At 34.5% G+C, this 23,764-nt stretch overlaps 1 protein-coding gene across 1 annotated transcript; it reads right to left on the bottom strand.

Annotated features, from left to right (window-relative positions):
- Window positions 1-1,737: 1,737 nt before the first annotated feature.
- Window positions 1,738-20,233, bottom strand: LOC116892756 (vomeronasal type-2 receptor 116-like). Its single transcript, XM_032894634.1, has 6 exons — window positions 20,013-20,233; window positions 14,329-14,623; window positions 13,224-14,015; window positions 12,389-12,604; window positions 10,731-10,854; window positions 1,738-2,666 (listed from the first exon to the last, which is right to left on the bottom strand). Exons 1-6 carry the CDS (start codon window positions 20,231-20,233, stop codon window positions 1,738-1,740), a joined length of 2,577 nt encoding a protein of 858 aa, XP_032750525.1.
- Window positions 20,234-23,764: the final 3,531 nt, after the last annotated feature.

Raw genomic sequence — 23,764 nt, 5'->3', positions numbered from 1 at the left:
AAGCACCTACAGAATTGTTCAACATCCTTAGTCATCAAGGAAATGTAAACCAAAACAACCCTGAGATTCCAGATCACACTAGTCAGAGTGACTAAGATCAAAAACTCAGGTGACAGCAGATGCTGGTAAGGATGTGGATAAAGATGAACACACCTCCAGTTTTGGTGGGATTGCAAACTGGTACAAACTCCCTTGGAGTTTCCTCAGAATATTGAACATTCCACTACCTGAGGACCCAGTTATACCTATCCTGAACATATACCCAAAAGATGCTCCAACATACAACAAAGACACATGCTTCATTATGTTCATAACAGCCTTAATTATAATAGCCGAATCTGCACAGAACCCAGATGCCCTTCAACAGAGGAATGGATACAGAAAAATGTAGTACATTTACACAATGGAATATTACACACCTATCAAAAACAATGACTTTATGAAGTTCATAGGCAAATAGATGGAAAAAGCAAACATCATACTAAGTGAGGTAACACAATTACAGAAAAACACATATGGTATTTATTCATTGATAAATGGACATTAGCCCAAATGCTCGAATTATCCAAGAGGCAATACATGGACCACATGAAACTCACGGAGGGTTATCAAAATTCAGATGCTTCACTCATTCTTTAAAAGGGGAACAAAAATATCCATAGGAGGGGATACAGAGGCAAAGTTTAGAGCAGAGACTGAAAGAATAGCTATTAAGAACCTGCCCCACATGTGGCCTATATATATATGGTCAATATATATATATGATCACCCAACCAAGATAAGATGAAGCTAAGAAGTACATACTGACAGGAACTGGATATTGATCTTCCCTGAGAGACACAGCCAGAACATGTCAAATACAGAGGCGACTGCCAGCAGAAAACCAATGAACTGACAATGGGACCCCCTGTTGAAGGAATTAGAGAAAGGACTAAAAGAGCTGAAGGGGCTTGTGACCCCATAAGAAGAACAATGCCAACCAACCAGAGCTTCCAGGAACTAAACCACTACCTAAAGACTATACATGATCTAACCCTAAGCTCCAACATCATAGATTGCAGTGAATAGCCTTGTTCAGGAACCAGTGGAAAGGACAGCCCTGGTCCTACCAAGGTTGGACCCTCAGTGTAGGGGATTGTTCGGGGGGATGTGTAGTAATGGGGAGTGAATTGGGAAGGGAACACCCATACAGAAGGTGAGGGGAAGGGTCTAGGGAGCTGATGGACAGGAAACCTGGAAAGGCAATAACATTTGAAATGTAAATAAGAAATACCCACTTTAATTAAAATGAAAAAAATTAAATATATGAAAATTTATAAATTACATATGTAACAATGAAATTAGTATGAATTATTAATGGACATTAAGAAAGTTTATTTGGATGAGCATGTCATATTAAATATTGTACTAAATCAGACATAGGAAATTATATGCTAATTATGGTTGATAAACACATTAAAAGAAGAAAAGAACAAAGGAATTTTTATATCAAAGAAAGATTAAAATTTCAACATTACCCAGGTATGATGCCACCACTTTATTGACTAAGAGAACTGAGGAGCAAACGAGAAGATGTGGTTTTCATAAATGGAATAGAGAATTTTCTCTCATATTGTAACACCAGAGTATAATTGTTTAAAGAAATAACGTTTGATGGAGATGAATCCATTTTATACTTGTATATTTATGTTTTTAGTATGGAATAGGGAATAAATTCAAACTAAATTTATTTTTCAACTATATTTTAAGAGACTTATTCTTTCTAGAATGTGTTTTGTCCCTCATATGATAAAATGAATTCTTTTCTGGTCTCAACAAGATAATGTAACACTTAGGAATAAATATAAAACCAAGGAGGGCTGCACTGGAAGCTAAGATAGAGAATACTTCCATAGCCACCATGACCTTCCCCTTAGTGCTATGGTAGACAGGAAGAAATGTGACCCAGACACAGAAGAACACCAGCATGCTGAATGACAGAAATTTGGATTCATTGAATGTATCAGGCAGATTTCTAGATAAGAATGCCATGGTGTAACCACCAATTGCCAGGGAGCAGAGGTATCCCAGAACACAGTGGAAGGCAAGAGATGATCCCTTGTTACACAAAAGTAGGATGTGTCCATGTTCAGCATGAAAATCTTGGTCAATGAATGGAGGAGAGGTAGCCATCCATATTGCACAAAGAAGAAGTTGGATCAGAATACAGATAGGAATTATATAGTTTGGGGCCCTTGATGTCATTAACCACCTCACCATTTTCCCTGGAAAGGTGGCTTTGAAGGCAATGACCACAGTAACAGTTTTGGCCAATACAGTAGCCAGAGCTACAGTGAATGCAACTCCAAATATGGTCTGCTGGAGGATACAGGTGGCTGCATTTGGTTGACCAATAAAGTTCAAGGAACAGAGTAAACAAAATGTGATTGTGATGAGCAAAGTGGAACTGAGACCTCGATTATTGGCTTTCACAATGGGGGTCTCTCTGTATTTCACAAAGACCCCAATAACAAAGACTGTGAGTGCAGATAAGCAGAGAGATATACTGGCCAGAGTCATCCCCAAGGGGTCTTCATAGGCCAGAAAGCTCACAGTTTTCTGGAAACAGTGGTTCTTCTCTGGATTTGCATAATGACTCTCTGGACACTTCATACACTGATCCACATCTGGTCAGAAATGTAGGTTATCATGAGATCATGAGTCCAGGCTGAATTGATACCTTATTTTTTCTGAGTCATTTCTATGTTCCAAATTTCACATTACCTTTTTTCTCAGAAAAAAAGTAATAAGCACACTGTTATGAATATTTAAATATTTGTATAGTGTTCCTTCTTTCTCATGTATTTCTTCTAGTATGCATGTTCACATATAATGTGTTTTCATTCAATCATTCTTCCCTACCATCATATTCTTTCTCTTACATAAGCTATCTACATTTCCACTGATAAGTGGATATTAGTTCCAAAGCTTGGATATACAAGATACAATTCACAGACCACATGAAGCTCAAGAAAAAGGAAAACCAATGTGTGGATGCTTCAGACTTTTAGAAGGGGGAACAACAAAATATTCACAGAAGGAAATACAGAGACAAAATTTGGAGCAGAGACTAAAGGAAAGGCCATCAAGAGACTGCCATACATGGGGATCCATCCCATATACAGACATTTAACCCAGACATCCTTGGGGATGCCGAGGAGTACATGTTGACAAGAGCCTGATATAGCTGTCTCTTGAGAGGTTCTGCCATACCTGGACAAATACAGAGGCAGTTGCTCACTGCCAATCATTGGACGGAGAAGTGGGTTGGAAATGGAAGAGTTGGAGAAAGGATTGTATGAGCTGAAGGGGCTTGTAACCCCATAAGAACAATAATAACAACCAACCAGAGCTCCCTGGGACTAATACCCATCTACTGTGTACACATAGACAGACCCATGGCTTCAGCTCCATATGTAGCAGAGGATGGCCTTGTTGGGCACCAATTGGGAGAAGAAGCCTTTGGTCCAGCCAAGGCTGAATCCCCCAATGTAGGGGAGTGTCAGGTCAGGGAGGCAGGAAGGGGTGGGTGGCTTGGGGGGGGGAGCACCCTCACAGAAAAATAGGGAAGAGGGATGGGATAGGGAGTTTAAGGATTGGAAACAGGAAAAGGGGATAACATTTGAAATGTAAATAAAAATATATAATTAAAAAAAGAAAGATTAAATTAATCCAACTCTTCACTCAATATTAAGAAATAGAAAAATACTGAGAATTATTTTTCCTTTGTTTTAGATACCATAATTGTGCATATTACCTATTCTTAAAACTAGAGATTGAATATTCTAAAAGACCTCTTAGTCTTGTTACATCTCTACATTATAGATGGCATACACTGTAAGTTGTATAAATTCCATAACCTGAGTTTATAATTGCATGTAGTGTTCTACTACATGGAGATAGACAATAGCAATGTAATCTACAGATTTAGGAAATTTAAATATTGAATTACAATAGACAGTAAAGATGCTGGGGAAATCAAGTGCAAATTTCCAATTTCTAGCCCGTATGAAAATTAGATAGAATTCAATGTAAGTTTCAAGTGCTAGGACTTGAACTTATTAACTATTAGGCAAATTGTTTAATATTAGCAAGATAGGGCAGGAAAATGCTTTGTATTCAAATACTAGATATCCAAATTTAGACAAGTTAGATGACATTTTTTAATTTTAGGATCTTTGCATTACCATATAAATCTTCACAGATTTTATAGGTACTCAACATGTACATGTGATGCATTTTTCATGTCTTTGGCTATTTTTGACTCTTAAGTATCTCCCTGTGTTTATTGTAGGTTTAAATCTTTGCTGTCAGCCAAGTGTTACTGAAAATTACTGAAGTCACCTCAGGTAGGATGATATTCTCCAAAAGACCCAACAAGCAGCTGAAAGAGTCAGATTCCGATATGTGTACCCAACCAAAGAACAGAAGCTGCTGACCCCTCTGTTGAATTAGGGAAAAGCTGGAGGAAACTGAGTACAATACTGTAGGAGGACCAGCACTGTCAGTTAACCGGACCCCCGAGATCTCTCAGACACTGAATCACCAACCAGGCAGTATACATCACCTGAGATGCGGCCCCTGACACATATACAGCAGAGGACACCTGGGTCTGGGTTCAGTCAGAGAAGATGAACCTAGTTCTCAAGGGAATGGAGGTCTGAGGAAGTTTAGAGGTCTGGTATGGTAGGGGGTGGAGACATATTTGTGGAGACACAAGCATAGGCAAGGAGGAGATGTGGCATATGGAACAGTTGGGGGGGTGGAGCAGGAGGATAATAAAACCTGGAGGGTAAAAGTAAATAAAAAATCTTTTAAAATATACTAAACTTTACAAATCTGTGACAAGGCAGGAGGTTTTGAGGATGGGAAGACAGAAAATATGACATTGAAGCTGATTATAAAACCATATACACTACCTCTATTAAGAGTCTACCTACAGAGACAAAACAAAACAAAACCAAACAAAAAACAGAAGAAATGTATGTTGGGTGCCTAGAGTTTCTGAGCAGTCTCATTAAAGTAATACAAAAAATTACATCCAAAAGTATATGTTGCAGCTCCAAGTATTTTTAAATATGTTTTAAAATTATATGATTTTAGGCCATAAGTAAAGTCTATCATAAAAATCTGGTAGTCATCGTTTTAATCCAAGAAGAAAGCTAGTCAATATCCTTGAAATGTGTTCATGGACATCATGCTTTCCTTAGCTCCTCTCTTGCATATATCTTTATTTGTGTACTCTGCCAGCTTATGTCTAGCATATGCTCATGTCAGTATTTTCATAGAAATGACAGTTAAATACCACAAAATCTAAGTAAGTATGAACAAAAAGTATGACTATATTTCAAAAGTTGATTTTGTGACTTTCATGAAAGCACTAGTAGTAGTTTCTCATCTATTTTATAACTGACCTTAAATTAAATAGCAAATTTCATTTACTACACATGCTACTCCCTTAATTGCAGCCAAAATCACAACATGTATGAAGGTAACAGTGGTTCTTTCAAAAGTTATCTTCTCGAGGGGACAAAATTCATTTAATTGAATTGAAATCTATTAAAAATCTGTGTATGGTGAAATGATAAATTCCTATCAAGGAAAATTAGAAGATAGTAGGACTGACAGCTGTCACCCTAGTCACCCAAACCTTTTTATAAAGTTTATCAGTTCAGATTCTGTGTATTTTCATAATATGTAATGTATTACCATGTTAAAATTGACAATAAATCTTCATTAATTCTCATTTAATAGACTTTATCTGTTCATTAAAAATATTTTTACTACTTTTTATAATGTAATTACAGTAGGAAAAATAAAATTTACTATAAATTTTATGATTCCATGTCAATACAATAACACTTATTTAAAAGATATGTGTGGTTGAAATTCAATAATGGGAGTATTAAATAAATGATAGAAAATATGTTTTTACTTTGATGATGATAAAAATGTGATTCTCTGTGTCTCTCATGTTCTCTGTCTCTGTCTCCCTATATTGCTATATCTCTGTTTATCTCTCTTTTTCTCTCTCTATCTATATAAATATGAATATTTATATGTATAAAATAAGATATATGCATATATTACCTATGTACATATACAAACACATATTATACATGTATGTACATATACCTCTATAATTTTAATTCATGTGCTAGATATTCATTCCTAAACAATAAAAAGAATTGACCTAATTGCAGAGATTTTTCATGATGACAATCTCCTCATCAATTTATTCAGTAATATGGTAAGTGGATCAGTATTTACAAGAATTATATGAAAAGTTCTGGGCAATAGTTCATCTATCATACACACTAAGTTCTTAATGAGAACAAATCTCACTACCAGACCTTAATAAAATGTTACTCTCACATTTCAAATAGTGATACAAATTAATCTATCATATTTAAAAATAAAATCTGTAGCATCTACATTCAGCAACAGGAAACAGAAAAGGATACCTAACTAATAATAATGAAAATGTGTATATAAAAGCTATAACTATCAATTGACTTTTGATTAAACTCAGCTAGATATTTTCTAGGTAAAATTTTCAAAAATCTTTAAGGGATTTTGTTGTTATCCTATGTTAGTTATTGTTCTATTCCTGTGAACAGAAAATAGCTTATAAATCTATTTAACAGGGGTGTTTCCTTATAGGTTTGCACTGTTAGTCAATTTCTGCCGTATCAATAAGCATGACAGCATCCAGGCAGAGATGACACTTGAGCACTTGGTGGATTGAATTCTTATATTCTGATTTGAAGGGGCTTGAGACCCCATATGAACAACAATGCAAACCAACCAGAGCTTCGAGGGACTAAAGCACTATGCAAAGACTGTACATGCACTGACCCTTGGCTCCAACCTCATAGGTAGCAATGAATAGCCTAGTGAGGGCACCAGTGGAAGGAGGAGCCCTTGTCCTGCCAAGACTGAACCCCAGTGAACGTGAGGGGGAGGACGGTAATGGGGGGAAGATGGGAAGGGGAACACCAATAGAGAAGGGGAGAGGGAGGTGTTAGGGGAATGTTGACCCAGAAACCGGGAAAGGGAATAACAATTGAAATGTAAATAAGAAAAACCCAAGTTAATAAAGATGAAAAAAAGCAGAATTCAGAAAAAAAGAGAGTCCAGATTTCACATACACTTTTAAAATTTCAAACTTGTCTCTCATAATATATCTCCCCCCAAAAGATCTCAAACTCTAATCTTCTCCAAAATTCTTAATAACAAAATAAAATGTTTGTTAAAATTTTATCCAAGAGAAAGCAGGAAGCCCTGTAATGTGCAGATAACTACACATTACAGATAATTATTGTTTTCTGGACCTATTAGACACTTGGAATTATGAATTTATAGCCCGCGGGAAAATGAATAAGAAAGTTGCAGATTTAAATCAGAGCAAACTCCCACATAGAGAGTGTAGGTAGGAATAAAACATAAAAACACACCCCTGGAAAATAAGATATTGGCAATTATTAGCTGTTTGGAAGAGAGTCAATTTTTATCATGCATCTCATGGTTGGTTGACAACTGTCAAGTGAGATCTACCAAAACCAAAGTAGATGAGTTTCGTAGGAAGTTTTAGAAAGTTTAATTGCAAAATATTGAATAGCTAGAAAAGAGGGACTAGATCTGGGAGGATTGAGAGGGCTGTGATTGGCTGTATATGCTTGGCTCATGGAGTGACACTATTAAGAGGTGTGGCCTTGTTGGACTAGGTGTGGTACTGTACTCATGGGCATTAAGACATTCATCCTAGATGCCTGGAAGGCAGTCTTGTCATTTTTGCTCTCAGAACAAGATGTAGATCTCTCAGCTTGCCTATGCCATGCCTTCCTGGATCTTCCTTTAATATTAAAGGACTGAACATCTGAAATTTTAACCTGGCCACAATTAAATGTTGCCATTTTAAGAGTTGCTGTGGTTATGGTGTGTATTCATAGCAGCAAAACTCTAAGAAAGAAGTTGGTACTGGTGTATTGCTGTGACAGACTTGAACGTGCTTTTGTTTAGAAGAATATGGATTTTGTGGCTTTGGATTTGGACAGTGGAGGAATCCTTAAGTGGGGTTAAGGGTTATCCTAGTAGGAATATCAAAGTTTTTGTTGCTGAGAGTGATTTGAACTCTGCAAACCTGGTCCAAGATGTTTCAATGGAGAAGAATTTTAGTTGTGACTTAGAGATGATTTTGTGGTATTTTGGTGAAAAATGTATATAATTTTTGCTATTTTCCAAGGAGACAGCCTGAGGTTATGCTGAAGAGATTTAGATTGCTTTAAAAAGGGAAGTCTCAAAACACCCTGGTATAACTTCTGTTGTGTGCTTACTAACGTTCAATTTTATGAAATTGTTTTTAATAAAAAGAATCAAAATGAAAGAGGAAAAATAAAATATATGTTGCTCAAGAATTAAAGGGGCACCAGGGAGTAGATTGGAGCTGAATTCTATGTTCCAGGAAATAAGCTGATTAAGAGAGTAGGATTGGGGGGAAAGATCTCACCCAGTTAAACTTAGGCAGTTATAGAGGTACAAACTATCAAAGTCAGGAGAGAGAGAGAGGTAAGCAGATCTCTGAGTTCAAGTCAGCCTAATCAAGAGCAATTTCCAAGAAGAGAAAAGCTTAAGAGCAGCCTTGGGGGAACCCATCTTTAAACCTAGTACTTAGAAAATAGGACTGCAGATCTCTGCATTCAAGGTAAATCTATGGAGGAAGTTCTAGGATAGCCAAGCATAGACTGTGAAGGAGTAGGAAAAGAGAAGGCTGGTGATGATATGATAGAGTAAAGGGGACAAAGTTTAAGTCCCAGGAAGCAGCAGAACTCAGCAGCCTTGTATCTCTGACTTTTGAGGCAAGAATGGAAGGGACTACTAGAAAAATTTATGCTGGTTATCTAGAAATTTGAAATTGGCAGTTCTTAAGAAGGGAGCAACATCACTGTGGTGAAATCTTGGAAGTATTTTCTTAGAGTATAAGAATGCTAGAGATAACCAAGGTAGCACCTACAGCTAAAGCTGTACTTGGTAATGCGTAGGAATTGACCTGGTGATCCTGGCTTTTCAGGTATGTAGGGGTCATGGACAGCAGCTGAGGTGTGGCACCATGAGATGCCATTGAACACCATTGGTGAAGATGAAACCTCAGCTGCAGTTGAAGACCCAAGGTTAAAGGGTCAGGCAAAGAAGCTGAGGCAAGACACCATGAAGAGAACCTCTGAGAGACTATTGGTGAAGCCTACTTGCAGCAGAAAATGCTATATTTGAGATGTCATTACCATGGCATGATCACTGAGAATACCAGGAGCAGTGGTGGAGTGGAGAAAACCAGATCCTAGAGGTTAGAGGATCCATAGGGCAGAGTTAGAGAAGTGACATAAGCCCTTTGGAGGAGACCAGAAGATCATGTATGGATCCAAGACATTTGATTAAGAAGCTGTGAAGTTGAAGTTGACTTGGAGACCCTAAGGGGTTAAAGATGCCAGAGCTGTGGAATACTTGCCAAGGAAAGTTGCTAACAGTGAATGGTTCCAATCCAGAAGATAAAAGTTTGTATATTCAACAAAGATAAAAAAATGAGTTGGGGAATTGAAATCTACTTTGATATCAGATGTGGAGATGCAGAGTTTGTAGTTTGCTCAGCTGCTTTGCTGTCTTTCTTTGGGGATTGCAGTTCGGGGATTAGATGAAACTCAGAAAGGTCTTTGAACTTTGGAGTTTTAACATTGTTGAGACTGCTATAGACTATGGGAATTGTGGAAAACAGACAAGATATTTTTATTATTATGTTATGGCTGGGTATGTCTCTGTAGAGTAGACTTAAGTTTGAACATGAATAGGAAGCCATGGAGTGGAATGTGATGATTTGTATATGCTTGGCCCGAGGAGTGGCACTATTAAGAGGTATGACCTTAGGGGTTGGGGATTTGGCTCAGTGGTGGGGCGCTTGCCTAGCAAGTGCAAGGCCCTGGGTTCGGTCCCCAGCTCCGAAAAAAAAAAAAAAAGAAGCTTTACAAGACCCTGCTATCTGGAAGGTCTTCTCCTGTTTGCCTTCAGAACAAGATGTAGAACTCTCAGCTCCTCCAACACCATTCTTGCCTAGATGCTGCCATGCTCTCACCTTGATAATGGCTGAACTTCATAACCTGTAAGCTAGCCACAATTAAATATCATTCTTTTAATAGTAGATGTGGCCATTGTGCCTGTTCACTGGATAAAACCCTAACTAAAAGAAGGATTGAATGTGATCAAAACATATTGTACAAAATTATTGAACAACTAAAAATTGAGAGAAAATATATTTTGAAAAATTAGTTTGAGATAATCATTAATATAAAGATGCAAAAATTCTGAGTATTAAAAGTTATTTAAATATAACTGGAAAACCTATATTAATACTTTATCAATATGTGTTAAATGGTACCATCAAATAAAACATACTGTGAACTACACTGAAAATATTTTTTTTCTCCCAGGGTCAATTTGGAAGAACTACAGATATAAATCATGTATGATATTTAATGGCTATGGTGGGCCATTTCAATGAGATGCTGAAGAATTATGACATTTAAAATCCTAAACAAAGTGAACACATTTATTTCTGATTTGAATTTAGACAATTTTATTGGCCAGATTATTATGGAGTCCTGTGGAGAAATGAGAAAGATTTCAGTAAATCATGCATTTACCTGTCTCATTAGAAATCTCATTGTCTGCACAGGGAGTGCAATTGTAACAGCAGATGGCCTTGCCCTCCAGAGTTACTTTTCTAAATCCAGGCACACAACTCTTACTGCATACAGACTGAGGGATCTGAAAAAAATTAAAGAAATGTTATCTAAATCTTAGTGTTTTATCAAAAATCATCATAAATAGAATTTTTGAATGTATTACAATCAATTCCCAAGTATTCTTGTAAATACAGAGGATTATTTAGAAAGATTATACCCTGGAGAAACATATGTGCTTAAAGATTTATTGGATAATTATTACTGGAGTGTTGGAGAATATGTAGCCATAATGAAGAATGGGTTAGTTTGAGCAAAGTAGGTGATAGGGAATATAATATAAAAAGACAAATCCTGAGTGATACAATCTTTCTACTTTCTGACTAATGCATTGATCACATTTACTTCCATCATGACTGAGGATCTGCTCTGTCAATTTGATAGGATTTAGATTGGACATAGAAACAGATATGCATATTTCTAGGAAAGATATATAGATAATTTGAAACCAAAGTTGAAAAGGTACACTTAAATTTTGATGATGTCTCAGAATGAGTGTATAGAAGGTAGAAGAAAGCATCATTATTCATGCCTTTCTGAATTCACAGAATATATATAAATATATATGTTTATATATATGTGTGTGTTTATAAAGATGTTTACATATATATCCTCATAATTTGGAAATTATATATTTCCAAATATAATGCACACACCCTGAAATTGTTTAAGTATAGATTTACAGGAGATATGCAAGCCAGTAGATTCTCCATATGCACCCAATATAGGTCTCCTTATACTAGAGGCTGAAAAACTAGCCTAATTGTTCATGGAATAGACATTTTTTAAGCAAGATTGACAATGGACCTATTGAAAATATATGAACAGTTAAGGGACGCTAACAGGGTTCCTATATGGTATTTTGAATACCATAGGGACTAAAGTATTTGAGTGCTTATTTCCAAATTTGTAGTACTATTTGGAATGTAATTTAAACTTTTGAAGATACAAACTTGCTGGAGAAATTTTTTCAATGCGGTTGGAATCGAAACATTTTAATTTTCTCCTCAGTTCTAGGTTTCTCATTGTTCTTACTGTAAACATGGATGTATAGATGTGCAGTTCTTGAGACTGTCTTCACGACTAACCCTCAGTGTGATGCTTCTATCTATAATTGAATTTCATATTTTTGGATCATAACTAAAAATAAACCATTTTCCATGAATCACCGTTGGAAATGTTGTTTGATCCTACAATAAAAAGTAAATTTTATATTGTTTTATGTTATTAATCTGGAATGAAAATTTTTCTAAAACACATTGAACCAAGACACATTTGAGAGCTGGAAATGTCCTCTTCCAATGTGTTCCTAATATGTGACAGGTAGAAACTAAATAATATTTATATGAATGAATACTGTGGGTCTTATTTAACACTAAATAGTACCACTAATCTGAAACAAAGAATGAGAACATACAATACTCTAGTACTACCATTGTGGTATTTTGTATTGGTAATCAAAGTGTAATGGACCTTAAGACAGAAAACAAGTGTAATTTCTTCAGAAATTAAAATTTTATTAACACAAGGTTAAAGTATTGATTTAATACATAACTCACCTCTGAAAATCTTTCTGCCCATAGTATCATAGGCTCAAATAAGGACAACTGTTGGCCCTCAGGAGCATTTCCTGAAAAAGATCCTATTTTGACTTTACGGCCAAGACCCTTTGGTAAATTCCAAAGGTTAAAAATGTCATATTCTGCATTTAATTTCTTTCTCCCACCTAAACTCATGTTGTCTCTCTCATCAATGTCCTTTAGGAAAATGTTTAGCTAAAAGAGATTTATAAATTTATATTAAACTGTGTCCCAGAGACCGAGATGAAATATACTTTTGAATGTGTCTTATTTATCTTAAAGTATGATGCAAATGGCAAATTGATGAAGCTTCTAATAATGATAAATAAGTGAATGACTGGTTGTGTGGGATACCATACAAGCCAAACCTATTTGCTTCCAGATTATCTACAAAGATCGACTATCTAAAACGAAGTTGCTGATTTATAAAGGATAATAAAAGAGAATTGTTTAAGTGTACAATCATTCTAATTGTTTCACTTACGTATCTACTCATTTGTTGCTGTTATAAGAAATTTACAGAAAAATTATTGATTTTTAATTGTAACTTTTACCATGAGAATATTGTATATCTAGCTATTGATGACATGACATTTGTTTTGACTAATACCATATCCTCCTGTAATCTTTCATCCCATTTATCACAAACACACACTGGAAACTGTCTTGACCTTGAAATGAAGAATGTTTAGAAATACAAACATTCCTAAGATTATGAACAACATGAATATAATTTTATAATACCCAACTTTCTGTAATTGCATATCTCACATATAGAGGTGCTGATGACACAATATAGTAGAGTGGCTACTACCTGCCAGGGGAAGAAGGTCATCACTTCCCCATTTTCATGTGGCTGTATTTGTACTTGTTGAAGACTCATCTGATGGAGACTGTGAGCCACAGCATACACAGCATTGTAGATGTTGTTGCTTTCTTCACTGATTGCCGTGTCCAATATATGACGAGGTAATACATCCAGAGACGCATTGGATTGACAGTAATCCAATAGTTGACAGTCAATATCAGAAAATGGGCACTTGAAGAACAAATGCCATAACTTAGGAAGGTAAATGTCTTCTGGATATTTGTAAGGATTAACTGTTTGAATAAACTTAGTAAGTTGAAAACTTTCTTCATAATGGTGTGTAAAAATAAGACTACCATGAAATGAGTCAAGCATGAAATAATCAGCATAATCAGTAATATGAGGTTCAGTGTTCATGACCCAGACTTTCCACGTCAACAGTCTTTGCCCAATATTTCGCATTATACCTATGATGGAATCAATGTCACCATAAATAATTATGACATTTGTCTCATCCATATTTTCCCAGAATTTGTTAAAATATCTAGTCCATGTGACTGGGATTATTTTCACAAAAGCTATGCAGACTCCTTTTCTCCCCATATCTTCTCTGAACTCTGATAAAATTTTACTCCCTTTATGGTCATCTGGAAGGATGAGACCAACCCAGGACCACCTAAAATGAACCATCAAAGATACAATGCCAAGTGAAAGAGACGTGTACTTTGGGGCCATCTGATACAGAGAAGAATATTGACCACGGTCACTCAAGATGGGATCATAAGGTCCAAAAGAAAGCTGAACCAAGTAAGAGGAAGAATATTAACATGGAGCAAAATTTCATTTCATTCCTGAAGCAACAAATAACAATGGGGGGAAGGTAGTTTTTTCTCAATTTTAAAGAATAATTACATTTACATAATTTACAGAAATTCCTGCCCAGCCTGTGAGTTTCAAAGAACCTGAATTTAAGAGAAATCTTGATCCAATTAAAGTGTTTTGTTACTTCTTTGATGTTGAATAATTTGAAAACTCTTCTTGTAGTTTTAAAAACACCTAAAGTATGAACAAAGAGACCTTATTCCCAGGTCCACACTCGAAATTCTCTTACCTGAGGAAATTTAAAGAGTTGAAGTAATGTTCCAATTTGGGCAGATGTGGTCCATGATGTCCCTGTGAGAGCAACAGTAAAAATTCTTTTGCTACAATTGTAATTTGGTAAAAAATTTTTCTGTCCTTGACCTGTGATCCAAATACAAGCATTCATAAGTGTTTCCTTCTCAGTGAATCTGACATTATAGAAATCAAATCCAAGAGATATATTAGGTAAAAGATTGGGGTTCCCATTTATCTCCTCAATGGCTAATACCAAAACCATAATATACTGATAGTTCTTAAAATTATACCTGTATAAATGACAAAATAGACAGCAAATACAAAAGGAATGCAACATGGGACATATATCAAGTATAGTAAACTTTATACTATATATTTGTTCCCATAAATTATTCAGTTTAATTTTTCACTATATATAGGTGGAACTAGGTTGTGTAAATAAGTTAATATTTGGCAAGATCACTTAATATGACTACACAATGACTATAGTTCCTCAAAACATACTTCATTTATAATCTATTAGATTATACTATGAAGATCAGTCTACCTATTATGAATCACTTTCTCATTAAATTACAGATTTTCTAATACGTTACTCTTGACCTTCTGAGATGTTTAATTATGATAATTCATCATATATTATCAAACCAATCAGATTTTAGAGACAATATGTATATTAAATAATATTACAAATGAAATACATTTCATATGGGTAACAGTTACCATAACTCTGATATTATTTTTCTAAGTAGGGCAGTCTGAAATTGCTAGTAGATAATAAATGAGCTTAGAACTTACTCCATATAATCACTGGATTATAGGCATGAACTCACATTCTTTTGTGAAATATTACCTCAGGTCATCACTCTTTTACTTTGAATTCTTTTTAACAAAAAGCAGAAAAATACTGAGTAAATAAATTAATATTATTCAATGGAAAAGAATTGGTAAAAATATTTAATTTGGGGAATAGAATAACTAACATTTTATCATTGATAAATACTGTGTATTCAAATAAACACACACACATATGTATTTGAAGAAATAAATGATTTTCGACAATTTCCTATGCATGAGTCATTAGAATAACTTTTATGTATTGCATACTAAAGACAGCAAAGCATCTCAATATAATCAATCACAGAGCAAAGAAATTTTAATAAGACAAACTTTATAATTCTATATTGAATTCCTGATTTTGATAGAAAATGGAATAAAATAAATATATTTTGAAATGACAACTATTTATATTATTTTTCTCGACATTGTGACTTAATTACATCATTTCCTTTTCCCTTTGCTCTTTGTAAAACCTTATGAATCTCCCTTTCTCTTTCTGAATTCATAGACTTTTCCTTATTAATAGCCAAGAAGGACATAAACTTATAAACTTATACACATGCAAACACACATGCGCGTGCGCTTACACACACACGCGCACACACACACACACACACACACACACTCTCTCTCTCTCTCTCTCTCTCTCTCTCTAGGATATTCTTTGAAGTAGTCTTCTGAAGATGTAATATTCTTACAAGGGAAAGATTATACAAAATGCTATCCACCACCAAATGAAGTATATATAGCAGTAAAATTACACAGGCTGAATAGGTTTTTAAAGACTAAAAAGAATCTCCTTAGAGTTTTCAGAAAAATATCAACTGATACTGAGCTTTCAAGTTGAATACCTGTCTAGTGGAAAATAAAAGTGATAATGATGTATGTTAATCAGGCTAGGAACAAAGATACATGATGGAGAGCAGCCATATGATAGGAAAGTTAGATTTAAATAACTTAAATAACTGCTACTCTCAGCATCACAAAGAACTCTTAGGTTCTGCAAAACATCCAAAGAAAGAACCAGAGAAAAGGAAAGAGAAGTAAACACTAAGGATTATGGGCACACCCAAGAAAACAAGCAATAGAATGAAAAAAAATATTGTCTCTGATTATTTTTTTAAATTTCTTACCTCAGAGTGATTTTTAATCTTTTTTCTCAGATATTGGATCAAAATTATGATTAATATACATAAAGCTCCTACATGTTTTTAGATGTTACTCAAATTAGGTGTGACCCATGTGGAAATGTTAAGAAAGTGGGAACCTAGTTCAATATTACAATATAAGATTGAATGTACTAAAAAAAAAGCAATTCTGATAAATCAGAAATGATATTCCAAGAAATATGATAGTTACAACAAAATACCATACAAATCACTTGGAAACATCAAACATCTATGAAATGACTGCATGAATTTTTTACAACATAAACGTTTTTGAGCATCTTAGAAAATATTCTCTATTTACTTACATAATTGCAGTGAAACAAATTAAAACATTACATTTTTAATATTATATTATTTGAGAATGAAATTAATTTTATAGAAAATCAGTCTATACATGTCTGAATTATTACTGAACATGAATATTTTAATTGGATGCATACATTTATCTGTATGAGATGAATTTCTAATCCTTACCATGCTGAAAAATAAGAGACATCAGTTCTTACTTCAGTGAGACTTTCTAAACATCCTTAGGGCAGAAAGTTTGCTATATATTTTATGAGCTCGCCATTTTGGTATTTCTGGTTTTGCTCAAAAATATCTGTCCATATTATATTATACTTAAAAAACACACTGACAAAAAGCTAACAAACAAGATCTCAGTGCCAAAGGAAAGCCTAAACTGAGAATGAATGAAGGGAAGTGGAAGCAACAGGGAAAACACCAAGAAAAGGGTTTTCTAATTAACATAAATAAAAGGAAGGCCATGAAGGATACTTGTGAGCACTCATGATCCAGTCTATATCTCCATGTATTAAAAAAATATACTGCTGAAATTCAAAGAGGATATCAATGTTAAAGCCAATTCAGAATCAAAATCTAGCTAAGATTAGCACCACATTCATTCAAAATATATGTAAAATTGGCAATGCAATGTTGCATAGATTTTTCATTTTTCAAAGAAATATAATCTTCATTTGGTTTAGTTAAAATCTATCTATCTATGTAATGTTTATAACTAAATATTTCTGCATTTAAAATGATAAATGTTTATATATTATCAGGGAATAAATATTGAAAACCTCTAGCTGTAATATTACTTTCTGTAATTTAAGCAATAGACATAAAATATCAAATATGAATAAAACATACCATAAAGTAAAATATTTTAAAACAGATTACCAGATAATTTTATTTATTATGAAAAATTGATGATGATGGTATATAACTACGACTAAGAGATATGTTCTTGTGATATGTCAACTTTATAAAGCTAGAAATAGAATAAATGAATACATGGTTGATTAAAACCATTTGAACATAAAAGTTAATATCCATATTTTAACTGATGTGAGAGAAAGTAATTTACTCTCATAAAAATATAGAGGGCATTTTCAGTTGTATCTGAAATCATATTACAAAGATCAATAAAGTGACTGAACATATTGCCTAATATATTGTTTTAACAAGTGTAGGATCCTGATCAGAGGGCCTGAGTGATCTCAAGATACTCATTGTAGGATGAGAAAATTTGTCCTCACAATTTTTCTTTCACCTGAAAATGTGAGCTATATCAAAGTTTGTCCACACACAAAGATGTTCATATTATAGTAAATTTGAGAAGACTATACTATTAATGTGACAATTAAGAAAGCCAATTTCTTCTTAAAATCCTTCTATGTTCAACAGGAAACTACACAATATGAATAAGAATCACAGAGAAAGATAGGAATTCATCCCTTTAAAATGCATAGAAAAGTTTCAAACAGATAGGTAAAGAATTTACTAAGAATGACAAAAGAATGTTTTCAGCTTCCAGAGACTAAACCACTACCCAACAACTATACATGGACTGATTCCAACTCCATATGTAGCAGGGCATGGCCTTGTTGAGCACCAGAGGAAGGAGATGCCCTTGGGCCTGCCAAGGTTGGACCTCAGTGTAAGGGAATGCCAGGGGGCATTAAGGGCTGGTGGACAGGGAGGGGAACACCCTTATAGAAGAAGGGAAAGGGGAGGAAATACGGGGCTTATGGACAGGAAACCAGGAAAGGGAATAACATGTGAAATGTAAGTAAAGAAATATCCAATTTAAAAAAAAGACTGTTTTTATCTTTGCAGTATGTATGCCTATTTGAGATCAATTCTATAGGAAGATTATGCTTAGAGAATGAATAATACTGTTAACTATTTATAAAAACTTCAATAAATTTCTATCATAATTTTTTTCTGACAAGTTAAATATTTGTGACAAGGAAAATATTTTACTTTTAATGAACAAGCCAGACACTAATACTCACAGCACAAAAACTGTAGTCTTTGCAGTGAATGACTTGATACTGCACAATATAATGGAAGAACAAGTCAATGCATTTTCATGTCTGAAATTGCTGAGTGTAAAGGACACAGAGATAATGAAGTTATAAGAAGCATTAATTATGATGAAATAGAAGAGACACCCAACAACTGAAATTTCCCTATCTGCTAAACATTTGAGAAAATTGTGGTATTCTCTAAAATAAATGGAGATAAATAAATACTGAATATCAATCATTTTACCTAAAAATCAAATTTTCCATAACCATATTTGTTGTTTTAAATTTTCAAAATAAATCCCTCAGAGTAGCATAATGTTCAATATGCATTCAAAAATAAACTTTCTTTCTCCTACACTATGTTTGATAAAATTCTTAATATCTCACTATGATTTTACCAAACACATAATATTGTCATACTGAGTGTAATTGACCTTCACACTTGTATTTCTTTTGGTTATTTTTAACTTGTTAACTCCCAAAAGGTTTTGTTATGCTTTTAAGGGGATTTCTAAGTCTTAATTTTCTATTTCAGTGCCCTACTTTCTGTATAAATACAGACATAAGATGTTCTTCATGGAATTGGAAGGTTTGGTTGAGATAAATATATCTTATCTCCTTTTTTGGGAAACATACAGGAATAGTCCTGTCTAATTCATAAAGACCTGCTGACACTATCCATCTATCTGGAATATTTCATACAAGATAAAACAGCCAAAAGTTGACCCACTCATAGTCATGATGTCTTGGTAAATACAACCATAAAAATGAAAATACTGCAAAAAATCATAAATCAGTAAACAATGGGAATTGGAGAAAAAAACTTATATCAGCAAACACTTATAAGAAAACGTGAGATAGGTGAAATGTCTGTGCAGCACAAAAGTATTCAGAACTTCTAATTGTGATACACTATTTTGAAATTAGCTGCATGTAGCAAAACCACAGCCTCTTCAATCAAGCAGTATAACAAACACTCAGGACTTAGTGCATTTAGTGAAATAATCACAGGGACACACCCAGAATATGAGCAACAAGGTCAGGATGCGATTAATTTATCCTTCCTTGAGACCATAATATTGAAAACTATTCTGACATTGTGGTATAACAGCAATTGCAAATAAGAGGTTTACTTCGTTAATCAAATGAAGAAACCAAAATAAATAAATGCAATGTTAACATTTATTTCCACCTGAGAGAGGAAAAGTGGTAAAAATTATAATAAATTTAAAAAATAGATTTTAGAATATCTATGAGTTGTTACATTAAAGTAAACCAACATATTAGTACATTTTAATATCACACCCATTAATATATAAGAATTCTAAACATTAAAAATGAATAATTGTACTTACTGTAAATAATTGTCCATATATTGGTATGGTACAGTTTTATGTGGAACTTTGTTTGGAGAATAGTAAGTATGGATAGGAAAAAATGCACCTATCATAACATCTCCTTCATAGTGAAAATCTTCAGGAGTTTTGTAAAAGCACAGACTGATATTCACAGTCATAAAGGAAGAGACAAATTTGGGAATCTGTAAGAACCAGGAAATAAAGATCCAGTAAAACATCTTATTGATACATTGGTTCACTTCACACAGATCTTGCAGTGCCTAATACATATATGCTGAGGTCATGTTTTGCAACTAGGGTTGTTTTTAACTTTGTTCTCTAGTGAGGCTGTCACACTAATCATTATAAAATTTTTTGTTGCCTCCTTCCTTTCTATTGGGAATTTTTAAACTATTTTTCTTGGGCTCTACACATGAGGCCCTCTATTCAAATAAAAAAATCTAGGATATAAATTTGCTTGTATTTACTAGCCAAAGGCACTATGGTTTCAGCCAATGATACAAATATCCAGAGATCAGAGTTGACCTCCTCTTGGGATGAATTGGCTAAAAATATGAAGCAAGAAACTTTTTACATGAAAACAATATAGGGTGCTCACCACATGTTATATCAGAATAGCCCAATTACATGAAAAAGGAAAGGACCAAAATGAAAATATTGCAGGTATATCGACTTAAGATTAATATATTCCAAGGTTTTTGAGAGGTCTTATTTGTGGCTTAACAGTAAAGCCTTAGAAAACTGTATAATATTGTTGATATTTTTGTTAGGGCAGTTTCTCAGCTAACATTCTGGTCCTGACTCACTTGCCACTGTATTTCTACCAAGTGGTTCTCATTTGGCTTACCTCAGTGCTCTGTTGCTCTTCTCCCATGATTCATCATCCATATTCTACATTACTGCATTCCTACCTTCTTTCTGCATTCCATGACACTTAAAAGACATCTTCTTTTTTTTACACAAACAAACATACACACACAAAAAAACAAAGAAAGTAAAAACAAAACAAACAGGAACAATAACAACAAAAGGTAGTGTGAGAGTAGCATTGCCCAGTAATGTTGCCTTTTGGAGTATTCCACAAGTTTTCATTTTAACGTTTCAACATGGTAATCTCAGAAAATTATGTCTTTTTTTAATGTGTGTGACAGACAAGGAAGTCACAAACATTTATATAATGAAAGTAATAATTGTGTTATGGAAATGACAACACCATATATCTTGTCAGCAAATAAAATGCCAGCACACAATTTACAAATTTTAATACAGGGTCACATATTGATAGTCAATTGACACCACAATTTTAAGGAAACAATAAATCAACATCTCCTTTTTAATCTGAAAATGGTCATTATATTTCACATTAGGGCACTATACACAATTATAAAAACTTTGAGAAATATGAGAATAGGAGTTTTATTTACACTATCCAGTTCATTTATATTTCACAAATTTGAAAATGTACTCTTACTATCTTATCTTAACGTATGATTTGTAGAATATATATTTTTTGTTTGTCAGTACAGAACATTGAAATGTGCTTTTTAACTTTAAATGTAGAAGACAACTAAAGGAAATTTAAGATTTTGAGTTTTTATTGTATGTTTTTTTATTTACATTTCACTGCTCAGGTTTCCCATTCATATACACCCTATCCCAATAGCCCCCAACACCTTTTTGTATTGGGGTGTTACCACACCCAACTACACACCCCTTCATGCCTCCCCACCCTGACATTCTCCTACACTGGGGGGTGGGGTTGTCCAGCTTGTCATGACAAAGGGCTTCTACTCCCTTGGTGCCAAACAAGGCCATCCTCTGCTACATATGCAGCTGGAGCCATGGGTCTGCCCATGTGTACTCTTTGGATGGTGGTTTAGTCTCTGGGAGATCTGGTTGGTTGGTATTGTTGTTCTTGTGATGTTGCAAGCCCCTTCAGCTCCTACAATCTTTTCTCTAACTCTTCCAACGGGGACTCAGTTCTCAGTACTATAATTGGCTGCTAGATTCACCTCTGTATTTGTCAAGCTCAGGCAGAGCCTTTCAGGAAACAACTATATCAGTCTCTTGTCAGCATGCAATTCTTGGCATCAGCCATATTGTCTGTGTTTGGAGGCTGTATGTGTATAGGCAGTATGACCCAGTGGGGCAGGCTCTGATTAGCCATACCTTCAGTCTTTGCTCCAAACTTTGTCTCCATATCTCCTCCTATGAATATTTTTGTTCCCCCTTTTAAGAAGGACTGACACATCTGCATGTTTGTTCATTTCGAGTTTTCAATTCTATTGCAATGATCTACCTGCCTGTCTCTGTACAAATACCATACAGTTTTTTATATCACTCTCAGTATAAAATACAGCTGGAGGTTAGGGATGGTGATTCCCGCAGTTCTTTTATTGTTTAGGATACTTTTGCTCTCCTGGGTTTTCTGTTATTCCAAATGAATGTGCAAATTGCTCTTTCTAATTCCATGAAGAATTGAGTTGGAATTTTGAGGGGAATAGCATTAAATATGTAGATTGCTTTTGGCAAAACTGCCATTTTTATTCTATTAATTCTGCCAATCAATGAGTATGGGAGATCATTTCATCTTCTGAGACCTTCTTCAATTTCTTTTCTTTAGAGTCTCTCTCCGGAGCTGGGGACCGAACCCAAAGCCTTGCGCTTGCTAGGCAAGCGCTCTACCACTGAGCTAAATCCCCAACCCCTCTTCAGAGTCTTAAAGTACTTGTTATATAGATTTTTTTACTTGTTCTATTTGAGTCATACCAAGGGATTTAATGTTGTTTGTGACTATTGTGAAAGGTGTTGTTTCTCTAATTTCTTTCTCAGCCTGTTTATCCTTGGAGTAGAGGAAGGCTACTGATTTGTTTGAGTTAAGTTTGTATCCTGCCACATTGCTGAAGTTGTTCATCAGACTTAGTAGTTCTCTGGTGGAACTTTTGGAGTCAGTTAAGTATACAATCTTATCATCTGCAAATAGTGATATTTTTAATTCACCTTTTCCAATTTGTTTTCCTTTGACCTCCTTTTGTTGTCTGATTGCTCAGGTTAGGATTTTGAGCACTAAATGAATAAGAAGGGAGAGAGTGCGCAGCCTTGTTTAGTTCCTGGTTTTGATGGACTTGCTTCAATTTTCTCTCCATTTCTTTTGATGTTGGCTACTGGTTTGCTGTACATTGCTTTTACTATGTTTAGGTATGGGTCTTGAATTCCTGATCTTTCCCAGACTTTTAACATGAAGGGGTGTTTAAATTTGTCAAGTGCTTTTTCAGCATCTAATAAGATGATTGTGTGTTTTTTCTTTTAGTTTGTTTATATACTGGGTTATGTTGATGGATTTCTATATATTGAATCATCCCTATATCCCTGGGATGAAGCCCTCTTGATCAGGATGGATGATTGTTTTGATGTGCTCCTGGATTCGTTTTAGGAGGATTTTAATGAGTATTTTCATAAGGGAAATTGGTGTGAAGTTCTATTTCTTTGCTGGGTCTTTGTGTGGTTTATGTATAAGTGTGATTTTGGCTTCAAACAAGGAATCGGGTGTGTTCCTTTTATTTCCTTTTTGTGGAACAATTTGGACATTATTGGTATTAGATCTTCTATGAAGGTCTAATAGAATTCTCCACTAAACTCTTCTGGTCCTTGGTTTTTATTTTTTTTAATTAGGAGAATTTTAATAACTGCTTCTATTTCTTTGGGATGGTTTAGATGGTTTATCTGATTCTGACTTAACTTTCATTTAT

Source organism: Rattus rattus, chromosome 2 (genome assembly GCF_011064425.1).
Source record: "Rattus rattus isolate New Zealand chromosome 2, Rrattus_CSIRO_v1, whole genome shotgun sequence".
Lineage (NCBI taxonomy): Eukaryota > Metazoa > Chordata > Mammalia > Rodentia > Muridae > Rattus > Rattus rattus.
Note: the sequence above shows the minus strand (reverse complement) of the source record. Positions and strands in the feature narration are given on the sequence as shown.